Below are 25188 nucleotides of genomic sequence, written 5' to 3'. Positions count from 1 at the left end.
TGCAACCTTTTCTGCTTCTAAATACGAGAGAGACAGAGAGAACAGTCTTTTCAAAATCCTGTGTTAGGTCAGTTCAGTTTTACTGGGCAATATTTTTCATTACAAATCTACAACATACTATTTTTTTTTCACTGCATGCAAAGCAGGATGGAGCCAGCTAGCATTTCTAAGAGAGTCTCAGAAGTACTATAAGAAACTGCCATAGTAAACTAAACAGAAAAACAGGGTTATCCTATTCTACAAGACGGGTAAGTTCTTCAAGAAATGGAGATACTTGCTGGCAAAGAAACTGTTCCTCTGAATTCTGTCCTACATTTGCAGAAAGCGATCACAGCAACATACAAGACCCATACCCCTGCTGTTCTCTGAATTATAATTTTAAATAATATCCACACATACCAAGTAAGTATCCAGTCAAAGCCACAGAAAGCATAATGCTGACTTGAATGAAGAAGAGACTAAACTCATAGCTGCACATATATGGTATAGAAAATACTAGAATTGGAGGTGTCTAGAAAACTATGAGAGGAAAAAATATTTCTATCAGTAACTGTATTGTAAACCTATTAGTAAAGCAGGAGTACAAATGTCATTAACATTTGCTGTTAACATTACTCTCTGTAAGTTTACCTATACCAATGGCTTTTAGACAATGCTGACCAGATATGACTTAATCTAGAACTGCTTTTTGAATGTGTACTGTTTCCTTCAAGGGGTTTCCTACAACATTTTAGGCACTAAACCCTTGAACAGGAACAGCGATGTTTTTATACGCAAAAGGAGACTAGAACACCCTGTAAAAATTTGTTAGTCACAGACACCTCTGTCATATCAAGTTTGAATGATCCTTTGATTCATGTTGCATCAATTCACATGCTTCAAGGACAAAATTCTGCCCTTTTTGGCAGAATATTGCATTATTAGGTGTATTCCAAGGATTTTAATTTGCCCTGAAACATGTATTACTTCATGTGCGTAGAAACAAAACAAGATAAGACAGCTGAACATATCTGCAAACCGAGAAATATGGCACAGATAACAAACTCAGATTCCCAGATTAATAACATCAGACTCACTGAAAATTCAATGACCATGACACAGCACTAAAAATGATGTTTACGTAGTAAACATTATAAATAAACATCAACAGATAAGTACATAAATTTAAGTTTAACATACAAGGATTATAATCATCTAAATAAGGAAGACCAAATTGCGGCATCTCGAATTTTAATAGCAATAACCGTTAACAGACAAAAATTTTATGTCTAGAATTAGGGATCAGATGAGAGCATGGACTAAGAATAGTACAACAATAAACTAGCACACTGCTGGCACAATCTAGTGGAAACAAAATGTATTACTCAAAAATAATTGGGTTTTTTAATGAATTCCATAGAACATTACTTTGCTGCCTACTATACTCTACAATATATAGCAAGCACCACTGCTTGAAATAAATTCTTCTGTCTACTGTAATTCAGGATAAAGTGCTACTTGCATTCATAATTTTGTGGAACACTGCAACGTAAAATTATGCTGGAAAAACATCTAAATATAATTAACAATGAACATAACTAACTCATGCTTTTGCTTTCACATTGCAATGAACAAAGAGAATTACTCAGTGAAAAACAGACATACTGTAACCCTAAATGTCAATCTTAATTATACATATTCCTTACTGGAAAAAGGACTTCACTAGACACTATGATACAGTGAAGAAAAATTTACAACTAAAGAAAAACTAGTAATATAGCCTGAATTCAACATCATTCCTAAAAGCAAATCCAAAAAACTGTCACAGCTTACAAGTGGATGAAGGTTTAAGGACATGGCATAATAGTGATATATTTCCATCCTATACTAGGTAAGTATACTACTATGTTAAACAGGAATGGGGAAACGCATCTGTATCCCAGGACAAAAATGCAATGAATAAGACACATTAAAATGGGTAAATAACAGCTTCTTTGAGTCATTTGTTTTGCCTCTGCTCATAGAAACTAGTCTTTCCATACTGATTTTAAAAGTTACATGGCTTTAAGTCTGTTCCATAATGTTCTGCACCTATTGTCATTCTTTCCACAGAACTCAGAAGGAAAAATTCAACCCAGCTGCTAGAATGACTTAATGAAAAAAGTGCTGCTGGAGCCAGAGCCATCTCCTGCAGAACAGACCATAATTTCAAAGCTAACGCTCAAACCTAAAGGCTTTACACAACAGTGAGACAGGCCAGATAGGGAAGGCAAATATATATGTGGATAAAATATGACACAGATAGAAGAAATGCCTCTAGTGACACAGAAGCTGGCAATTTTACATAGAAGACTGGGATGAGGGGGAAATCTGTTTTACTGCTCATGTGGCTCTATGAAAAAAGTAGTCTAGAAGCAAAAGTTCAAGCAATAGCAGTAACAGTCCAGTTTTCCAACCTCAAAAAGAAAGAAATGTGACTTTCAAAAGGAAGATGGAAAGATGGAAAACCAAAACAAAATCTCTTTTAATAAGTTCTGTATGCACACATTTTTCTTATTTCCTCTTTAATGAATATATATTAGAGAAGCACCAAAAGGTGCCACAACATACTGGCACCACCAGAACAAAGACAACTTCTCGTTTAGGCCTTGTAATTAATGCCAATGCTCTCCTGCCAAAATTACGGCACAAGTGCTACCACAGAAAAATACATTTTAAACTCAGGTTTTAATTTAGCCAACAGAGTAGCCTGTCAAAACACTTCTGAAAGGGAGACCAAAACATCATCTCTGAGGTTATGTGGAGACCAACTATAAAACCAGATTTTTGGAAAGAAAAACAAACCTGGCTTCTGTTGCATCACTGCCCTCTGTATTTTCTTCCACATTTCCCTGAATCCATTTCTATTGTTTTGCTCTCTTTGTGTTTTAACTTCCCAACCCTCAACTCTACAGCAATGTCTCACAGGACAAGCAATCCCATGCCTCATGCACTAGCTTAGAACTCAAGACACAATCCCCCAGTTTGAGATAAGCTTCTATGTAGAGCCAAATCTCAGTATCCCTGTGCTCTCAACTCTCACAGCTTCTATAGATTTTCTGTGAGTAGATAACATAGTATCTTTCTCATGAATGGCTTAATGTAGTGCTGTTGGGGATGTCTCAGAAACAAACTAAATAGTTTGAAATGTCTGTAGTGCCAAGTGCACTTTTGAACTACTTATCCCAGACAGCAACAAGCATTTCCTCCATAAATATGCCAAAAGTTAAAAAATCAACACAGGACTTAAGAGTTCATCCCACCTTCCACCTTTCTTCTTCATACTCTCACTTCAGGAAGGCCTGAGCCTTTTGTAAATTTGGGGTGAAAGGATATATTTTTTGCCTTTGAAAACTACAAAGAAAACAGGAGTTTTATCTTATTTTCAGAAAAAGCAGTAAGGTATATATTTTTCTAATGGAGAGAAAGTGTATTTTACCTTAACATTCGATTTCTTAGAGAAATTAACAACCACTCCCCATCCAAAGTCATCACCTTCGTTCTTCACCTGAAAATATTACAAGATGTTACAACATAACGCATAGCAAGCATATCTTTTTGTATTTCTGATATTTGTAACAGCGGTCAAGGCCTATTATTCATCATGAAAAGAGTAGTTCTTTTAAATTATTGTTGAATGTTTAACAAAGAAACATAACAGAAGTCAAAACTGTTGCTTAGAGCGATGCATGTAATTTTTCAAGATGGTAAATTGACAGCCAGAAATGAACCCTGCAAATTTCAGACACAGGTAGAGATCTCAAACCAAAACAAAGGAAAAAATCAAATTACCTTTACTAGTCTTCCTGGCTGTAGAAAGGGCAAGCAATACTTTGGTTTATGAACATATTCTTCAATCTCTTTACCCAGTCTTGCAAGCTGCTGTCGGATTTTGTAGTATATGACCACATTTTCTTCATTAGGAATTGCTATTTTGTTGTATTGTCCTTCCAAATTATTCACTCCTGTAATAAAAAGTAAAATCTCATGGAAATGAATAACTTCACAGATCTAGAAATCAATGTTTCATTTTCAGATCTACATAAACAGTATTTTGTCACCATTTTTGGCATTTATTTTCTATTTACAATAATCCGTTCTCTGGAAAGATAGAAATCTATAAATGTGTCCATTAAATTTTATTTATAGGAAATTAAATATTAATACTAAAAATTAATTTTTTAAAATAAACAAGCTTGAGAAAATGGAGAAGACTAGACTCTAACTGTCCAGGAATCACTCATTTATGGTCGCACAGAAGTCCCACAAAAACTTGCAAAGATTTGTAGGAGGGTATTCACTTCCTACCAGTGCTCTTCTACCTCCTCCTACGAAAATAAGACTGCTCAAAGACATCTTCTAACAAGATGTCTTCCAACAAAAGGGAAGTTGTTAGAAGATGTTCTTCCTAACGTGTTTTAGGCTCTGATTTAATCAGTTGGAAATCAATATTTTCTTCCTCCAACATTTGCATACCTTATTTAGGCAAATTAGTTTTTATTATAAGCAACATGCTTCATTCTCTCACACTGGTAATACCACTAGTGAACATAAACAGAGGACACATTATGAAGATCTCTTTTTCTTCTCTACCATCTCACCCTCTTGCATGCTATTTGAATGCATATGGGTGACTCAGAAATCCCACTTCACTGGGACTTGAGAGACAGCTCAGGGAAGTACCCTCTATTTTTAGCTGCCAACTTTTTAAAGAAAAAAGCTAGCAATCCATACTCGTGGCATAATTTCTAAATAACCATTTCTTTCCTTTGTAAGTGCAGCTGAGGTGATTACAAAATTCTAACACGCAGTACAGTGCCTAAAAAAAAAAGTCCAAGATATATGAAAAATGTTCTCCAGCTCCATTTCTCTATTTAAATAGCAATGCTGGAATGCCAGAATGAAGAACTAGGCATGCCAATTGGAACAGGGAGCTTCTCAGGAAATACACACTATATTTGACTACTACTGTCTTAAATACTGCACCTGCAAACTTAACAGAAACTCTGCATAGGGAATCAAACACCCCCCCCACACACACATGTCTATCAAAGCTACACGCACACACACTCTCTTAATATCCATTTAACAAAAGAACGGATGAACTGCTCATTCATCAGTGGCAAAGGAAGGAGTTACCTTTCGTGTTCTTAAGGTTCTTCTGGGTTACGTTTTGAAAGAGGCCTCACTCTCAAACACTGGCTGAGATCTTTGGAAACTGACTTTGGCTCATGAAAACACACTATTTAAAGATCATGGCTCAAAATTTAGTTACTCAGTGGAGTGCAAATAATGTCTCAGTCCTCTCTGAATTTTGCTTTTTATTTTGATTAAACATTTTTTCCTATACTACTCTGAATGCAGTGTGCCTCAGTTCTTTTTAGAGATTGTAATGAGATACAAAAATTATGGTTCTTTTAGCTGAGTTCTGCATATAGAAAAGGCTTAAGACTTTTCTTCTCTGCACCTCTAACAAGCCACAAGAATTCAAAAATTGTTTTTCCTTCCTCCTGTCCTACAGTTTAGCAATGTGACAACCATTCTTGTCTGACTCGGAGAGGAAAGCTCTCTTCATAGATTGGCAGTGCATACCAATATAGGTCGTAAGAACAAGAGGAAATTACTCTTGCTGAAACTATAACATAACAGCAAATGGTGCAGTGGCAACTGTTGGCAGCAAAGACAAGAACTGCACAGGTATAAACTCCTATAAGCATAATAAAGTGTAACCACCCCATCTCACAGTGTAGCATCTTTTATACTGACTCTCATGAGTACAACATACAGTAATACTTACTTTCTACTATTTCTGGAATAGCTCTGTAATGTTGGAACTGATAGAAGGATTTTTCTAACATGTATTCAGGGTTAATTTCCTCTACTCGAAGCAAGTTCAATACCATGTTGTACGTCAGGTGGAATGCACTGTTTAAAGGATCAGCTGAACCCTGAAAAAGATTCAAGAACACTGTCCAGTTAAAAAAATATTAACTGTAGCACATAAGAACATATCAAATAAAACATGATGCAGTGTTTTACATGAAGAGCTGCTTTGATGCGTAGTACAACTTGGCTTGAATTTAGATTACGCGTCTCATCAAGTCCTAAGCAATTTGATTATGTTGAACATGTAACAGCATTTATATGTCTTATTGTATCTATAGTTATACTACAATATTACAAATTAGATCTAAATGAAATGAAAAGTTCAGATGAAAGACTTCAGATGTTTCTCATAGTCTGTTATTTGGATTCCATTACTTGAACTTTAAAATAATAGTTATTTAACTATTTAAAGCAATCCATTATTTTAACACTCTGGAAAAACTTACTTGCACACCTTTTTCTCTTAAGGCTTAATATTCACATTGGTGTCTCGGGAAGTCTGTTCAAAAATAGGTAGTCTACAACGTTTTTAACTTAAGTAATATCTCACTATAAAATTAATTTACTTGGCAGGTTGCCCGAGAGAGGTTGTGGACTCTTCGCTTGTGGAGACACACAAAAGCCATCTGGACACAGTCCTGGACAGCCTGCTCTAGATGACCCTGCTTCAGCAAAGGGCTTGGACAAGATGACCAGTTCAAGAAAGATAAGGAACTACTGTAGAGAGTCCAGCGAAGGGCTACCCTTGCTGGAGGGTAGGAAGGCCCTACAGAGGGATCTGGACGGGTTAGATAGATGGGCCGAGACCAACGGCATGAGGTTCAACAAGAACAAGTGCCGGGTCTTACACTTCGGCCACAACAACCCCATGCAGCGCTACAGGCTGGGGGAAGAGTGGTTAGAGAGCGGCCCGGTGGAAAGAGACCTGGGGGTGCTGATCGACAGCCAGCTAAACATGAGCCAGCAGTGTGCCCAGGTGGCCAAGAAGGCCAATGGCATCCTGGCCTCTATTAGGAATAGTGTAGCCAGCCGGTCTAGGGAAGTGATCGTCCCTCTGTACTCGGCACTGGTGGGGCCGCACCTTGAATCCTGTGTCCAGTTCTGGGCCCCGCACTTCAAGAAAGATGTTGAGGTGTTGGAGCGAGTCCAGAGGAGGGCGACCAAGCTGGTGAAGGGTCTGGAGGGTCTGACCTACGAGGAACGGCTGAGGGAGCTGGGGTTGTTTAGCCTGGAGAAGAGGAGGCTCAGAGGTGACCTTATTGCAGTCTACAACTACCTGAAGGGAGGTTGTAGTGAAGTGGGAGTCGTCCTCTTCTCCCGGGCAACTAGCGATAGGACAAGAGGACACAGCCTCAGGCTTCGCGAGGGGAGGTTCAGGTTGGACATTAGGAAGCATTTCTTCTCAGAAAGGGTCATTAGACATTGGAATGGGCTGCCCAGGGAGGTGGTGTAGTCACCATCTCTGGATGTGTTTAAGAAAAGACTGGACATGGCACTTAGTGCCATGGTCTAGTTGACATGGTAGTGTCAGGGCAATGGTTGGACTCGATGATCCCAGAGGTCTCTTCTAACCTGATTGATTCTGTGATTCTGTGATTTACAGGTACTTTGAATAACCTAAGAAGAAAGGATGCTGGGAAAAGTATTGTGAGGAAATATCACATCACTATCTTCTTTCCCCATTCTTATTTTCTAAGAACATCTACTTATATCTTCTGTCAAAAAAAGGGTACTGGACTAGGTAGATGCACCTTTGGTGATTCACCGTGGCTGTTATTATGTTCTTACCCAAGAGGAAGACCTCATTATCATAAGAATAGCAAACATTTCATTGATATGCATTAAAACAACCAGCTACTCAAAGAACACATAGAACAGTTAAAGGGTGTCCAAGGAAGATACAGAAGAACTCAACACTACAGCCTCTCCAAGCAAAAGGCAAACTTGAGAAACTGTCCCTAACTTAACTGTCAGCACAGAAGGCTATTCTGATAAACCAAATAAGAAGTCGCTGCACCCAGATGACAGAGACCCAAAACTTCTGAAGTATGGAACTGCCCAACTGTGATGCATGAATTTTCATCTAAAGTAGCACTGGTATCAAAGGAACAGGTGCCTGACAGTTCTTCAGAAAGGATCCAAGGGAAATCCAGGAGTTATGAAATAGAAAATTACAATTTCTGTGCAACAAAAGGAGTGGAAACCAGAAGCAACAGATAGGTGGATAAAATACAGCAGAACAGCAGCATAAATAGACTTTTTACAAAACCAAGTTGGATCTCACAAATCTTTCAGAGCTCTTTGAAGGTGTTAACAACTATGTGGATTATCATACCTCCCTTATTCCTGAAAAGCTTATGACAACACTCTCCCTACCCTCACCGAACTAACGTAATTAAGCCTTTTCAGGATTTAAAAAAACGAAACTCTTGTGAATTACTAAACAGAAAACCAGTGTAATTTGGTATTTTTTCAAAACAAAATTTGCGAGTGGAGACTCAAATAGGTCTCGACTTACAAGAAATCTAGAAAAGGCATAGATAGAAAAATAGCAAGGTCAGCTAAAAATACTACTAGATCACTGAAGACACCAGCAGTCCACAGCTAAGTCTAACGGATTTTAAATGACACTACCACAATATGCACATTTTTCTTTCAATTTTAAATGTACAGTCAGGAATTCTGATACTACATCCACTTATGCACTGATGTCAGATTTAATAAGAGACAGTTTGAATCTAAGACTCCTTCACATGTAGGCGATTCAAGAATATTGTAATGCCATTTGCTTTATGTGAGATATAGAGCCTTATGAGACTACCTTACAAATGCCAGAATCCTACTCACTGCATGATTATTTCACCTCAGAAAAAAAAACAGCTGTTACAGGGAAGCCTTCAGCATATGTTTATACTAAGAAAGTACCAACATGAATACATGTAAAACAAGTTTAAGATAAATCATATAGCCTAATGTTTTGCATTCCATGGCCAGAGACTCATTCAGTAATTTTAGCTTACATTTGTGAGTAGATCATAAATACACATGTAGGTTTTCACCTCAAGTGATGCACCACAGAACAGAAATACCTCTAAAATTAGATCATAACGTGTATTTAAAATAACACCATCAGTTCTGAAATTGCTATGCTGGACCTTGCTCCCACTAACAAGGAGGAGCTGGTAGGGAATGTGAAGCTCAAGGGCAGCCTTGGCTGCAGTGACCACAAAATGGTGGAGTTCAAGATCCTTAGGGCAGCAAGGAGGGCACACTGCACGCTCGCCACCCTGGACTTCAGGAGAGCAGACTTTGGCCTCTTCAGGGACCTGCTTGGTAGAGTCTCTTGGGATAAAGCCCAGGAGGGAAGAGGGGCTGAAGAAAGCTGGGCAGTATCCAAGGATCACCCCCTCCAGGCTCAGGAGCGATGCATCCCAACAAAAAGGAAGTCAGGCAAAAATGCCAGGAGGCTGCATGGATGAACAAGGGGCACCTGGACAAACGCGGACACAAAAAGGAAGCCTACAGACGGTGGAAGCAAGGGCAGGCAGCCTGGGAGAAATACAGAGAAATTGTCCAAGCATCCAGGGATCAGGTTAGGAAAGCTAAAGCCCTGACAGAATTAAATCTGGCCAGGGACGTCAAGAGCAACAAGAAGAGCTTCTATAGGTACATCAGTGCTAAAAGGAAGACTAGGGAAAATGTGGGACCCTTCCAACACAAATCATATGATTCTACGAATTACCACAAATGGGTTTCTACCAAGTGAAATGCGTCAATAAGTACGACATCAACAGCTGAGCTGCAGTGTGCGGAGGAAAGCTCAAGTTTCTACAGATGTCTTTGCTGATACACCAAAAAAAGAGAGAACTTCTGTTGCTGATGCTAACCGATGTATAACACAGCTTTTTCCTTAGACTGTGTTAAAGGGATAGTGTACGCAAGCTCTTGTCTATTTTTCTAAATATATCAGTTGTTCCAGGAAAGAGAAATTACCATTCCCTAAAAAGCTTGCTTCTCTACAACAGAGAATGCCATTTAAAGAATGGCATTTACTAAAGAACGGCACAGCAATTATGCCAGTGTCAGCTAACGGTGGGTGAGATTCTTTCCTACAGCAAAGTTCACTGCTGTAGCCAGGCATCAACTAAAGCAGATGGAATACACCCACCAGCTGGCTACAGTACTGGCGTATCTACAGACCAGCAGAGATGTGGCAAAATATGATCGCTCCAATCACACTATGAACCCTTCTTTCCATTCCTGACAATGTTACATAGCTTTAAGGCATAAGTTAGCTGTGTGCTTGCAAGATTATCAACTATCTGAAAGAATAAAACCATGTCACGTTCTTACTTAAATGCTATCATGAAGTGAGAATAGAAAACAATGAACTTTATAAAACTACAATATATGCACAGAACATGCCAAGAAAGATCAAACAATTCCTGCAGATCCACTTTAAAGGCTTTTGGAAAATCAACACAGTTCAACTGTGAGGAAGGAGTGATTTAAAAACAAACTAAAAAACCCAGCTATTTCAAAGATTATATAAAGCAGTCTTATTTGAAAGGCAGCATTTGAGTCAGTTGCTGATGTGGCAATTTTTATTTTAAACACATAACCAGGATTTTACAATTTGAAAATAAGATCATTCTATTAAGACAAAGCAGCTAAAATACAAATCCTGTTTTGGCAAAAATTGTGAATTGTTCCCGTTCCTTCATCTCATAAACACATCTTTCTTCAAGTTTCAGAAATTCCTGTTTTCTCAGTGTTCTTCTCTAGGCAACACTACATTTGAAATCAAAAGTTCTGAGCAGCTTATTTTTTTCTGAAAACTGAAACTGTTACTCCTCCAAATTAAATATAACTATAGCAGCTTTACTGTATTACACCTTCAGTACAGCCAGCGAATTCTGCAGCATGCATTAGTCTCTACTGACTACCCTGGGCTATCAACAGACTCGCATCTAACAGACAGCAATCAACTGGATGCCCTTGCTTCATTTACCTAGTAGCAATATATGGATTTTGCAGCTGCATTAGAAAACCTTATAGCAAAACACAGTTGTTCTTCTAGCCTAACTACACACAAAACATGAGTAGACAATCAGCCTTTTCTGGCAAATTATAAAGATTGGCATGATTATTGAAGAGGCAATTAGTGGTTACCTAAAGATACCTGTCAGACACATACGGTGGAGGGAAGGGAAGAACAGGACGGGAGGGAAGATGGGATATATTACTGACAGGAAAATGGAAAAGATGGGCCTTCCTTTCCTAACTTGCTGTTGAAGAGCCAACACAGTATAAAGTGTTCAAATATCCTGGATTTTGCTTGCTGCTAAGGTATAATAAGAGGCAAATGAGTTTAACTTACATTTTTTCCATGATGGTTTACTCATCCTGCAATCCTTTTCCCCCGCTGAAGACCTGTGCCATCAGCTCCCAGATCGATTACTTTTCTTTCTTACCTTCTTAAAAATATTGTAAAGCATGTGCATGACATTTAGCTCACTCTCTACCGTTGATTCTCCTGTCACAATTCATCAGCCTTCTCTTTGAAAAGCTAGGGTATGCAATCTTCTGACTCAAGTTTTCTCAGTCTGTGAGGAGGCCTCTCCCTCGTCTCCAGTGAAAAAGCTCCATATTAGAGAAAGGAAGAACCACCAACCACTCAAGCAGAAGATTAGGTAAAAGCCTATCAGAGCTACAACAAAAGTTGATGAGAAAGACTGCCTTGAACAGGCAATCAAGAAGTCACTTTCAAACACACACTGCATCCATGACTTTATTGTTGTTGGAGAACTACCATCCCAGTACTCAGGCCTCCTTTCTGCAAGTAATCCTCCTCCTCACCCCTTCAAAGAGGGCAGTCCCCCCACTCCAAATCTTCAACAGACAGAAGCAACAGATTTATTTCTGAATATTAAAAAAAAAAAACCCACCAAACCAGAACGATTTTCAAGCTTTTTTATTCCTCTGGAGACACCAACTAAAGTTCTCAGAAATTACTGACCTACTTTGTGCACTTGCAACCACTTCACTTCTTGAGAAATTTTAAGTCAACTCACCAGTAGCACCCTTTCAAGTTCTCCAAGATTTGGGTTGCAAAAGAATGATTGGCTTAAGCTGATAATGTCAAAAATCAAGACCATGGCCATAACAATTCACTAGAGAAATAATTTAGAACTATCAGAAAATTCAGAACTATTCAGAACTATCTGAAAATTATAGCTGCTATACACTGTGCCCTGTTCAAAATGGAATCTCTTCTTAACACAACCAAATCATCCAACAGGGCATTCAGTGCTTACTAGTCCTACAATTTCTTGCCCACAAAAACTAGAAAGATATGAAGATCGGGGAGGAGGAAGATTAGTGTCTGGAATTGATATTCACAGGGTTTTTTCACATTTTTTTTATTACCTTTAAGACTTGGAAGCCTTGTCTAACCAGAAATGTGAGAGCTGTTATTGCTGCATTACGGCACGTAGTATCGAGCAAGACATGCATTTGGTAAGTGTTGCTCTCTCTGTTCTCTCTACAGCGGGAGAAAAATGTTTACATTTTCAAAACTGTTCCCATGCAGACAGAGGAAGAAATTTTGCACATAACTTCATTGCTCTCCAGCCTCTCACAGAAAACATGTACAAAGCTTTCACAGAGAACGTAAGATGGCAAATACTGTCTGAAACTAACTCACAGGGACACTACGATACAACAAAGATGAAAGTGGCAACCTGCAAAGCAACAATAAAGTATCTTTCATAATGACACAAATCAGATACACTACAGGACATATTTTATGCCATTTGGTCCACTGACAGTTTCATTTGCTTATCAGTGTTTCCGGAAATAAGCTGAATGAATGAGTGTCCAAAAAGGAAACAAAGAACCTCTTTACTTAAAGAGCAAAGAACAGAACACATTGATGATATTTAAAAGGTCTCTCACTTTTTTCCTCATAAGTGGGAAATAAGTACACTTAGCTGTCTGTGACAGTCACCACTATGAATTTCTATGAAAAACCTCATTATGTAAGAATGCAAGTGACTGCTTGATACATCCCTAAGACACAGAAATACCTTTAGTGAAATATTAACAGCACACATTTTTTCCACATATCAATGATATAGTTACCACACGAATAATCAGTTCTCTCTCAGAAATATCAAAAAAGACCATGTAGTTATTCTGATAACAGGATTATCCTGAGCTACATCAGCATGACTGCAAAACCAATAAAAACCCCTTCTGCAGGGTTATTTTTAACAGACAATGGTAAGCAGCTATTTTAAGCACAAATTTATCGCTAATCTGGCTCACTGCTTTGCCCCAAAAACAGGTGCACCAACACAAACATAAGACACTGTGGGTGGCAAAAGACTGCTTTAGCAGGCTTTGCCGATGAAAACACCTCAGGCTTGGGTTCTACAAATGCTCCAGTTACACTAAGAGACTTAAAAGGGAAAAAAAAAATGTATCTCGATTTCTCTCACATGCAACTACCACTGTCTGAAGTTAGTTCTGAATGACTGAACTAACTTTTCAGTCATTTAGCCTCTCTAATATACCAGTTCCTACCAGCGTAACTGTCCTTAGTTTTACTTCAGGCTGGTGACTCCCAAGTTCTGTTCTTCCCCTAAGCCTTTTGTCTTCTTTCTAAACAAAAAACCCTACACACTTGTACTGAGGCACCCCAATTTAACAAAGCAATATTTAAACTCTCAAGCCAATATTTAAAACTACAAATATTTTATACAACACAAACACCACACTTTAACTTAAAAATTTAAAAATCGGCCCTCCAGGATCATAGCATTGCTACATGAATTGGTCTGCACAGAACACAAATGGACGGCGGGGGAAAAGGTAATTTAACGTGTTCAACACCATACAGTACAGATTCTTTTGGATCTGAGCTGGCTTGGTAACACTATAACTGTATTTGTATAATACATTTGAGAGTATAATTTTGCTCCTTCTAACTTAGATGAACTCAAAGAAACCTGAAATGGAAAAAATCAAATATTATCTGTATCTGCACTCAGAAGCTAGCTCAGATCCTCCACACTCATCGGTTTCAGATTTGCCACTACAGGTCAGTGATGTGACAATTTCCAATTTCAGTAAATATAGAGTATGTTTTAACTTAAAGGAAATGTATGCCTTAGCAAAGACTATATACTTCCACAAAAAGTTAACATAAATTAATAAAAGGAACTTTGTCTTCTGTTCATCTCACACTTACCTTCTTTAAGGACAAAAAGGTGAAGAAAAATCAGGTTAATTAGTCAAAATGCATTTACATTTGCAGTGATGAGTTTACCAAAGTAAATTTCCCAAAAATCTGACAGCTGGGGGGAAACTACTTTCCACGGACTGATCTAATACAACTTCAAGTAACTTGTGGTATTAACAAGCAGCAACCACAATTAATAAATATTATCAGTTAGCTTAGTCTTACTGGCTCTGGAAAAGCCTGAGGTGAAGTTCAAGAGTGACTAACCATTCTACACACCATCTGATGTACCCCATCTTCCCACATTTTGGTTGCAAACACCAGGAAGAAGAACTATTTACTGTTCTCTTCTATCTGCTGGCTTGCATAATTATCTACAAAACTGTGACCCTGTTCACAATGGCATCTGAATGCCCACCTCCCTTAAAACAGTTGAATTCTCTCCGTGATTTCATGCTAAAATCTTGCTGACTTTAAGCAGATTTTAAACTAAGGTTACAAGTTAAGTACCTTCCTAAATTGAAGCCTGGAAAATTTCTGCAGTGCAAGCTTCGTAAGAACAAGAAAAGTTTGGCAGTTTACAATAAAAATAAAAATAATTTTAATGTGAAATTTTTATCTAAATTTTTATAAAGTATCCAAAATATTTGTTTCATTGAGATTCTCCTCTACGTCACAACTTTACATTAGGAAGAACATACTGTCCTCAAACCATGAGTGACAATCTATTTCTCTACATTTTGCAACAGCTTTTCCAACAAGTGTTAGTGCCAACCTTCAGCTCAAGTCTATTTTGCTCCCAAACTAGGCTTCGGTAAATTTTTCAAATCCTGAGGCATTTATTTTTTTTTCATACAAGTAAGCTCTAAGTCAAACCAAAGCACAATAGTATAATTAAGATGGCATGTTAAGCTGATGTTTGCAGAGGAACTGAATGCTGATGGAGGACAGTCTCACTAGAAGGCTTCACCTGCTGCCTTGTGCATAGTCCAAACAAGATTAAATGGAAAGCTGTTACTTACTAATCACTCACAAGTTATGGGAAATTAACTGAAATACCAGTTTGCTTCTCTAGAAACATCTTTAAACCATTTGGGGAAAAGTAAATGGAAAATCTAAACACAGTACAGTTTTAAAAGGGGTGGACAACCAGCAGTACTAAAGATTCTGGGGAGTCTTTATCATAAAAGTGAAGTAGTAAGCCATATCATTCCATACCAATTTCAATCCAGGCCACCACATTTTACACAAGAAAATATTATTCATAGCCACTGTATCAGGATATCCTCTTGCCAAAGAAGCTTGTGCTGCAATTTTGCCAAACGCTATGCTAAACAACTGCTACACTCTAGCCTGCATCTGATTGTACCTTGAGCTTTCTGAGATTGTCAGCAGCTCCCTGTTCTTGCCTCCTGTGGCAGCCATGCCTAACTAACAACCTTTACTTCAGACAGTGCTAAGGATTTCATTTGCAAAAAGGACCTCTGTTGACGCTCTACTCTGGTGCTTCTTCACAGAATCACAGAATGTTAGGGATTGGAAGGGACCTCGAAAGATCATCTAGTCCCATCCCCCTGCCGAAGCAGGATTACCTAGACCATATCACACAGGAACGCGTCCAGGCGGGTTTTGAATGTCTCCAGAGAAGGAGACTCCACAACCTCTCTGGGCAGCCTGTTCCAGTGTTCCGTTACCCTCACTGTAAAGAAGTTTTTCCTCATGTTTATGCGGAACCTCCTGTGTTCCAGCTTGCACCCATTGCCCCTTGTCCTGTCAACGGATGTCACTGAGAAGAGCCTGGCTCCATCCTCATGACACTTGCCCTTTACATATTTATAAACATTAATGAGGTCACCCCTCAGTCTCCTCTTCTCCAAGCTAAAGAGACCCAGCTCCCTCAGCCTCTCCTCATAAGGGAGATGTTCCACCCCCTTAATCATCTTCGTGGCTCTGCACTGGACTCTCTCTAGCAGTTGCCTGTCCTTCTTGAACTGAGGGGCCCAGAACTGGACACAATATTCCAGATGCGGCCTCACCAGGGCAGAGTAGAGGGGGAGGAGAACCTCTCTTGACCTGCTAACCACACCCTTCTAATACACCCCAGGATGCCATTGGCCTTCTTGGCCACAAGGGCACATTGCTGGCTCATGGTCATCCTGCTGTCCACTAGGACCCCCAGGTCCCTTTCCCCTACGCTGCTCTCCAGCAGGTCTGTCCCCAACTTGTACTCATACATGGGGTTGTTCTTGCCCAGATGCAGGACTCTACACTTGCCCTTGTTATATTTCATTAAATTTCTCCCCACCCAACTCTCCAGCATGTCTAGGTCTCTCTTCTTGCCTGATCATACAGTAAAAATTCAGTACAGTTTGTAAGAGCAAAATGAGAACCCAATGTAACAGAATAAATCTTACCACCTGAAAAGAAACTCCCATTCGATGTGGAAGGGTTTTCTATATATTAGTCAAAGGAGATCATTTGAACAAAAACACACTAATAATTTCAAGAGTATGATGTTAATGTATATGGGTATTTTAAAGAGTAACAGAGACTAAGAACAGTTTTGGACTGTCCTAAATTTACATAACAATAACAACAAAAAAGCACCCAAAACCCCCAACCACTCAAACAACAGAATCTATACTTTTACATTAGGTAAGTTTTACTATTTCTGAACCCAATTTAAGAGCATACATACCCATATTTATTTTAAAACACAGAAAGACCAAAACACGAGCAGACCCATGGCCTATTAGTCAATACCAGACAAGCCAAAAGAAGGAACAAGCAACCTCACAGTCAAAGATTAAGTGAACTACTTCTGCATTAAACAGTATTTATTTCCTACATATTAAACACTGTTTTTCCTGAATTCTGATTTATCACAGTTTTTTATATTATTACATAACTATGGCATTTCTCACTACCCGGGCAAGAGGTTTAGTTGTTTGTTACACTTTCTATGTTAGAAATCCACACAAAATTACACTGGTGCCCAAGGCTGATTATTAATTCCTTTCGCAGACAAGTAGCTATGCTCAGCAAAAGTACTAACTTCCAGCAATTTTATCAGATAGCTCCTGTTCCAGAAACTTCCTCTTTTAACCACTGAAGTTTCTCATCACCTCCTCACAATTTCCAATCTTACATTTATTCCTGATCAGCATAAATTCACTTATTTATATGTAAATATTGCTTTTCACGCTAAATAGAATTTTCTTTGTACTTGGGAGTCTGAAAGGAACAGCCATATGTCATACATAGCAGATGATTAAACCACAAAATATCTAATGATGCTGCCTTAATTATAACGGAATGATGATCTGCCCTTTCAAAATTAAGAAACTTTCCAACAGCTGCACAGTGGTCATATGAGAGAGCTGTGCAAACAGGCAGGAAGTTAAAGAGAAAAGTATTAAACTCTGAGGCTATCCTGTTCATTTGCCTAGTACAATAAAGAAACTAAGAGTCAAAACAAAATACAAAAAGACCAGATGGATTTCTAATAGCAGCATACAGGCCTAATAAGCATAGTACTGCCAACTCTATAAATGAAGGCCCTGCCAAGGAGCCAAAGGTAGCTAGTGGAATATCTCCTACAGCTTGGCATTGGGGCACTTCACATTCCATACGCAAATGACAAGGAAAGCATAACACTGTATATTTTATCTGGCTAGAGGAATGTTTTCTTTCCATTTTTCAGTCCATCTAACTTCTCCTTTGAAGGAATAACTAGATGCAAAGAACTGATACACTCAAATTCAAAGCTCAAAAACCTACTTACATTAGCACATTTTCTTTCATTATGCAATCATTCATTTCTGTAACGTAATTAGCTTGAGATTTTTGTCCTTTAGAGACGTAACAGATTACCACTGCTCAATAACTCAGTTGTCTCTGTAGGAACACATGCTTGTAACATGGCCCAATTCCAAGTAGAGAGATGCTGCTCTGGTTTCAAAGGCCATCTAGCGTCACGGAGCAGCTTTCCACTTCCTACCTAAAATAACATAATGTAGCTAAAGATTTTAATTAAGGAAGCAAAAAAAAATTTCCTATCAAATATTTCTTAAGTCTAATGCTAATGTAAAACTGTAAGTTACTGTCTTCAGAAAGCTATCCAACAGTATTGTAAGCATTTAGTTCTTCTGCAAGTCACCAGTTTACTAAATATTCAGTGGTCAAATGCTCAGGATAAACAAAAAAACCTAGTTGCACTGCTGGAGACAAATGTATGTTACTGAGTTTAAGAAATATTTACAAATATCCCCCATAAGAACTCCATCTAAGATCTGAACTTTGAATTTAGGTTTGAAGTACTGTACACAATGTCGCAACGAACAGTGCCACAGCCAAAGCGCACAGCTGCAGCAATACTGCTGGCACTGAAATACACTCAAAGCTCTCACTTCACTTACTGCAGTGTTAGGCAGCTGATAACATTATTCCTAGACGTTTTGCTCTAGTATTCAGGAAATGGCTTGCATGAGACGTGCAGGAGGGTTGAAGAGCTATCATAAAAACATCCTATGTAAATATCCTATCATTCTCAATATAGCTAGTTTATTTCTTCTGGATTTTTCCCTGTAAATCTTTAGCTGATCCTGGAGCAAAGCCACAATACTTGACGTGGCAGCAAAATACTACCCAAGACATGATTGTAGTCTTACTATAGACAAACACTGTCAGTCAGTAAGTAAAAGCTAATTCAGACACACTTAACAATGAATACAAAATGTTAATATTGAAGAAATGTTAGTCTGTATACATTCTTGGCCTGTTTTGACATGAAATTTCCTCTAAATGTTTTGTATTAAAAAGGGAAATAAGTATTTTTTATGTTGTACTGCTCATCTCATAAAAGATTACTTTTACTGCCTTTTCAGCAATTGGCTTAACAGTTACAGAAGCTACAGAAGCATCAATACCTTCATTATACCCCCCTCTGATCTTTTTCAAAGAAATCTTAAATTCAGTCCTTGCTCACAAGTGAAGTCGTGTGAAAAATTAATGAAACACATGAATTTCTTTCGCTCAGTGGGGAAGAACCAAGAGAAAACACAGAAAGCAAAAAAGTTGCCATTACGTTTCCCTTTTGTTTCCTTATAATTCAAAAGGAAAAAAAAAATCAAAGGGCTTATAGTTTAATAAAACAAATATTCTTTATTATTTCTTTAAAATCTAGACAAAAAAAGACAGTATCAAAAAAATGTAAGTGATCTACTATCTCCTTTATCGTCTTAATTCATGCAGATTGAGTTCTATAGTTCCCAAGCCACTGAACTTCCAAACTTAAAAAAAACCAGCTTCTGTATGGTTGATCTTATAATTTCATACAGTCTGAAGATAAATAATTGAAATATCAAATTTTCTTAAGCTATTTACAATTATTTCATACAAATTAACTTTTAGGGGATATTCTTTATAAACTACAGATTACAAGTACACAAAATTAATGCTATTTATAAGAAGTTTTTTCTTCTCTCATTTTGTATCTCCTGCTGTTTAATCTTTCAGCTGTGGAGGTACAAAAGTATAAAGCCTTTATTTAAATATGTCACAAAATTACATCTATTTTTTTAAATAGTCTTAAAAACTCATAAAAATCCAGTTAAAATACTTAGTCTTCATACCTCTCAGAGATGCATTAAGTGTGCATACAAACAAATAAATGTATGACCACTCCACTGAAAAAACACAAATTGAATCAAGACTAAAACAAATTCAAAACCTAATGCTGCCACACATGAATGAGTTTCAATATTTTTGAAATTTCTTATTTTACTAATTTCTGGTTAGTTAGCCATAATGTAGCATTAATGAAAATGCTTACTTTAAGATGGTAAACACTACCTGTGTATAACATTGCTCTAATGTACACATTTATTATGAATTAACAGGTAGCACTGACAGAGCAAGATACACAACAAAGAATCCACATCTGCATAACCAACAGCAGTCATGTACATATTTTTCCCCTTGCTCTTCATTTGTCTAAACAAAATACTGGCATCTGATTTTTTTTTGCAACAAACACATGCTTTTTATTAACATACCCTGATGCTGATTTAAGATGATTCCCACAATTTATACAAACTCTAATAACACTCTAAGTGACCTGCTATTTGTATCAAGGCTACAAGATCCTGAATAGCGTGCAGAGTAACTCCCCAAGTTCTCAATTCTAACATTGATTCTAACATTGATAATTGTGTGCACAATTAACATAAGCAGCCTAAGACAGGCAACACACACAATTAACGTAAGCAGCCTAAGATAGGCAACACACAGAACAGAATATTACGCTTCACTATGGTGATTTTTGCCATGGAACTTACATAGAAGTGTAAGGAGTGCAATGTTTCATATTCAAATTATAAAGCAAGAGGGTATTATCGTAATAAACTGTAACAACTTCCATTACAGTTGGGGAAACCCTATAATCCAATGCCCATCTCAACCACAAGACTGTTTTTTTTCAACCTCTTGACTTCCAAACCTCAAAGTTTCCTACAAGCACTATCAACTTCTCCATAGTTAATTTTAGCTCACTGACAGCCATCTCACTGTTATTTATTGTATGTACCTCATTTTTTGCACGATTTTGTCCAGTTTGTCTATTATGCTGAAAAGTCCATTAAAAAAGTTTTATTTCAGCACAGAACCAGTCCTTTAGAAATTGTGAAAGCCCAACAAATCTTTTCTAGTTCAGCAATATCCTTGAACTGACTGTGGTCAGCAAGAAACAAACAGAATACTGCAGTAGTACTGATACCAGTAGAAAACAGAATACAATTCTACCTCTCCTGTCTGAGATCCCTTTTATACAGAGAAGGATGATACTAGTCTTCTAATTTTGTTTCACAACAGAAACTCCCACTTTAGTGAGAATTCAGTGAAAGCCCATACTCCTTTCAGGAGCTATCATCACCTACCTGCATGATTTACATAGTTTTTGTTCTAGGTGTGTAATTTTACATGTTACATTATTCAAATGAGAATAATCTTAGTGGGGAGGATAAAAAGAAAAAAAGGTTAATTTCTGTCCTACCTTCAAAAGCTGCTTGCCAATTGTTGGACTCATTTTTTCATCCACCATAAGAATTACTATTCCTCTGTCATCCATACCTCGGCGTCCTGCACGACCTGACATTTGAATGTATTCACCTGAGGATATCTAGGATAAAATGAGAAAAAGAAAAAAAATAACAAACATTAGAAAAATAGCAAGAACATATAAAGTGCTATTTACAATTATACAGTAAATGACCATGATGCACAAAAATTAGCAAAGGAGAGTTATCTAACACATGAGCTTTTCACAGGTTGAATTCATTACTCGTAACAGATCACTAAGCTACTAAGATATAAATCCATGACTATGAATAATGTATGTCAGCAGTGTAAGTTAACTAATGCTCTCATGGCTACAGTGATTTCTAAAACATGGTGCATCATTTCAATAAGCACAAAAAACATTTTACTAATGTCTTATGTGATGCAAGGTTGCTGGGCATGGTGGAGATTATTAAAATACATCTTCAACATACACATAACGCATCTTCACTATCTTCAAATAATGTATCATTTCATTCAAATGTTAACATTAAAACACTGATAACTAGCAAGAGCAGTATTTCTACGCCCACTAACCGTGAAATTGAAGAGGTTATGAAGAACTGGGACATGGACAAGAGTCAGCTGTAGCTGGTTCCGTATGTCTCAGTAAGTTAGAACACTTTTTTTGTCATCTGTAGAACCTGCATTCCCAACAACTTCCTGAGTTTCACTTTAAGTCAGACCTCAGAAACTACTTAAGGAAACTGTGCTAAACCATTCCAAAAGCAGGAGTTCTATATTTCTGATACCTCAAAGGTAGCCAATTCTCACATATCTTAAGGACATGCAATCAGACTGAATGAACCATGAAACTGAACAGCTCAAACTAAGACTGAAGAGATGTTTACTTCATAATGCACATGCCATGTCACTTGTCCTGATTACCGCAATTTTCCCATCTCTGAAAGATGAACCCTGACACTTATTTATAAGCTTTGCTGTGATGACTTGCACACCCTTATTATTATTTACATGTGAATCACATACCTCATTTTCATGTTTAGAACTTTTAAATTATTTGTTTTCCAGCTGTTTAAGAACCTGTCTCTCCCTCCGCACATTTTTGTCTTTCTGTGGGCTACCCAAAATACTCTGCTATAACAGAACAATCAATATTCTCCTGAGGTAAATGATCTCTTTTCGTGGGTCTGACAAAACCTGGATTATGATAAAATACTGAGACCACTTATTCTCCACATTCCTCTGACATAGAAGAAAATACTTGGGTCTCACAGTTTTGGACAAGTTGTGCACAAGTATTAGACTAATCCAATGCCCACCGCTAACCTGTGTTTGATGCCCTTTTGCTGTATTTATTAAAATAAATAATCTCGTGCATAATCTGAGGAATCTCGTCTTCAGGAATTTGTACACTAATTATAAATTGATTAGTGAACAAATAATGATTTTTGAAAGAAAAAAATATTTTCTACTACATTGAAGTGGATACGTCAACAGTAAAATTTAATCCTAATAAGGTTTAAATAATGCAGGTCAGTCATTCTACAGAATCTGTTTTTCACTTACCCATCGGAAATCTTTCCCATCAAATTTGCTGGCACTTGTAAATAGCACAGTCCTGGCTGGCATATTAATTCCCATAGCAAAAGTCTCCGTTGCAAATAAGGCCTAAATAAACAGACTAAGTTAAGCAAGTAAAAACAAAGGCTCTTAAGCAAATGTGCAAATAGTCAGAGATTGCTACACAAAACCTCTTCAGATTTTACTACTTATGTACAGTCAACATAGGAACATAGGCACATTCAATATTTAAAAACTGGATCAAAAACTCACTTTCCCCTTCTCTTATTTCCTCTGGGAAAACATGAAAACTAGTTAGATGGGACCATGTGAAAGACTCCAAAAGAAAACACAAGGGAGCGCAAATTATATTAATGAAAACTAATAGTTAACGTCCTCATTCAAAGTCTGCAAGAAGAAAATAGCAGTTAGCTACCCAAAAAAAACCCCCACAACTTTCATCTAAGGTTAGGTTTTTCTGAATGTATGTCCCTTAGGGCAACCAACAAACAGCTTGGTAAATGTCTACAGTCATTTATAGGAGTGAAATACCTCATAAAACAGTCGAAGAAAATGTTAAAGTTAGACATTGTAAGTTTAAATACTTCAGAATAAAATCTGGAACACTTAAAATGAGAGCTGTAATTGTGCACTAACATAAGACATCTAAGGCAAAGTATTAAAGACTACAAACTTTTCCTTATAGAGAGAGGGAAAAAAAACCCAGCTTCAAGAATTGTTTTTTTTTCAGATAAATATATTTGCATTTCTCAAGGGAAGGGAGCTGTAACCAATCACACCAATTAACCTGTGCCACTGGAACAGCTACAGGCTTTCAGAGATGCTGTGTGCATTTGTAGAATCCAGTACGTAGATCCACAGAATGGAGCCTTTCTCTTCATATGTGTGTAGCTCTTTTTAAAATTGCCTACTTACTACTCCACACAATGTTCAAAAAAAGTTTTTGGCAAGTACTAAGCTTTATGCTTCCTGCATAGAAGCACATCAAAACACAAAGCATTTTTCAGTTTGGCACGTGCATTGAGTCTTTCACCTTTTTCAGTCAAGGAGCAGATCTCCACTACCACTCTGAGCTAAGACATACTTCATGGTTTTTCAGGATTACCAACTGTCTATTCACAACAGAGAAAAACCTAAATATGGACATGAAATATATACCTTTATTAGGCCCTCAGAGAAAAGAATTTCTATGGTTTCTTTTAAGATAGGAAGCAGACCGCCATGATGGATACCAATTCCTCGCTTCAGAAGAGGAAGTACATGCTCAACCTGGGAAGAAACATATAAAGACCAATAAACAAATTTTAATATTTGTTACTAAAAAATAAAACCTGTATGGAAAACCTCAACACTGCCCTTAGTGTTCATGTAACTCACTATTTCCTGATTTTAAATACAGTAAATACCCCTTCAATATTATTTTCCAGTTAGAACTAGGAATGACATGAAAGGTAAAGACAGAGGCCAATCTCTTCAGTAGCAGACTAGTCTTAAATTGGGTTAGGCCAACTGTGAAGCTATGCCCTGATTTACACATGCAGTTAGTATTTAAATTTGCCTCTATAAAAAAAAAAAATTGCCTCATTTAAAATCATTTTTGGAAATAGTGATCCTGATATGCATGAGATATTTTGTTTCCATTTTAGTTGCAGTAATTTCACTTACTGATACGGTGTAAAACTGTGAAGTTAACACTTAATGAAAGCCATACAAGGAAATTCAGGCTGTAAATGACTGAATTAGTATCTTAAATTCTAAAAACTTACTTCAAACAAATACCTACATAAACTTAGCTTTTTCTCTGTTTTTAATTTGGAAACAAAGATTCTCATTAACAATCTATTAACACTTGGTTACCACCCCAAACCTAATTCTGAGAATACACTTTCAAGATCTCATTGTCCACAGAGACCAAAACAGATTACTTGGATATAATGCCACTGTTACAAGCTTACCAAAAAAGCCAGCACATAACACCTTATATAGTGGATTCCTATTTTCCGTTTTTCTCAAGTTCACAAACAAAACATGTATGTTGAATCTGACGGAGGTAGGCATCGCCAAAAATTAAACAGTTGTTTTTTTCAAGGAGAAATTGCCATGCTCACAATAAAGAGCACTACGCTAAGAAATAATGGACACAAATAAATAAAGAGGAGGGTAGAAAGAAATTATAGTTTTAGTATTTGTTACAAAAGTATCGAAAGCTGTAACATTCTGTCCATTTAGAAGCCTGTATTTTTCCACTGTAAAGACAGTCACTCTGCTTAGTCATTATGCAATAAATCAGAATGCAGATGCACCAATTTAACTTTCTGAAAGGCTCAGCAGTCAATATCTGATAAAGTGCATACTGCACTCTCATTTGAACTATTTCT

At 37.4% G+C, this 25188-nt stretch overlaps 1 protein-coding gene across 2 annotated transcripts in view; it reads right to left on the bottom strand.

Annotated features, from left to right (window-relative positions):
* The window catches only part of MTREX (Mtr4 exosome RNA helicase), a 49690-nt gene that overhangs the window by 12320 nt on the left and 12182 nt on the right, over positions 1–25188 (bottom strand). For both annotated transcript variants that reach the window (XM_068422107.1, XM_068422108.1), the window contains 6 exons: positions 23969–24079; positions 22796–22897; positions 21201–21326; positions 5816–5966; positions 3811–3983; positions 3458–3526 (listed from right to left, as the gene is read on the bottom strand). In XM_068422107.1, coding sequence (XP_068278208.1) covers positions 3458–3526; positions 3811–3983; positions 5816–5966; positions 21201–21326; positions 22796–22897; positions 23969–24079 — 732 coding nt within the window. The remainder of the gene's footprint in view (positions 1–3457; positions 3527–3810; positions 3984–5815; positions 5967–21200; positions 21327–22795; positions 22898–23968; positions 24080–25188) is intronic.

The sequence above is a fragment of the Nyctibius grandis genome, chromosome Z (genome assembly GCF_013368605.1).
Source record: "Nyctibius grandis isolate bNycGra1 chromosome Z, bNycGra1.pri, whole genome shotgun sequence".
NCBI lineage: Eukaryota > Metazoa > Chordata > Aves > Nyctibiiformes > Nyctibiidae > Nyctibius > Nyctibius grandis.
The sequence above is the reverse complement of the archived record's forward strand: the minus strand, read 5'-3'. Positions and strand labels throughout refer to the sequence as shown.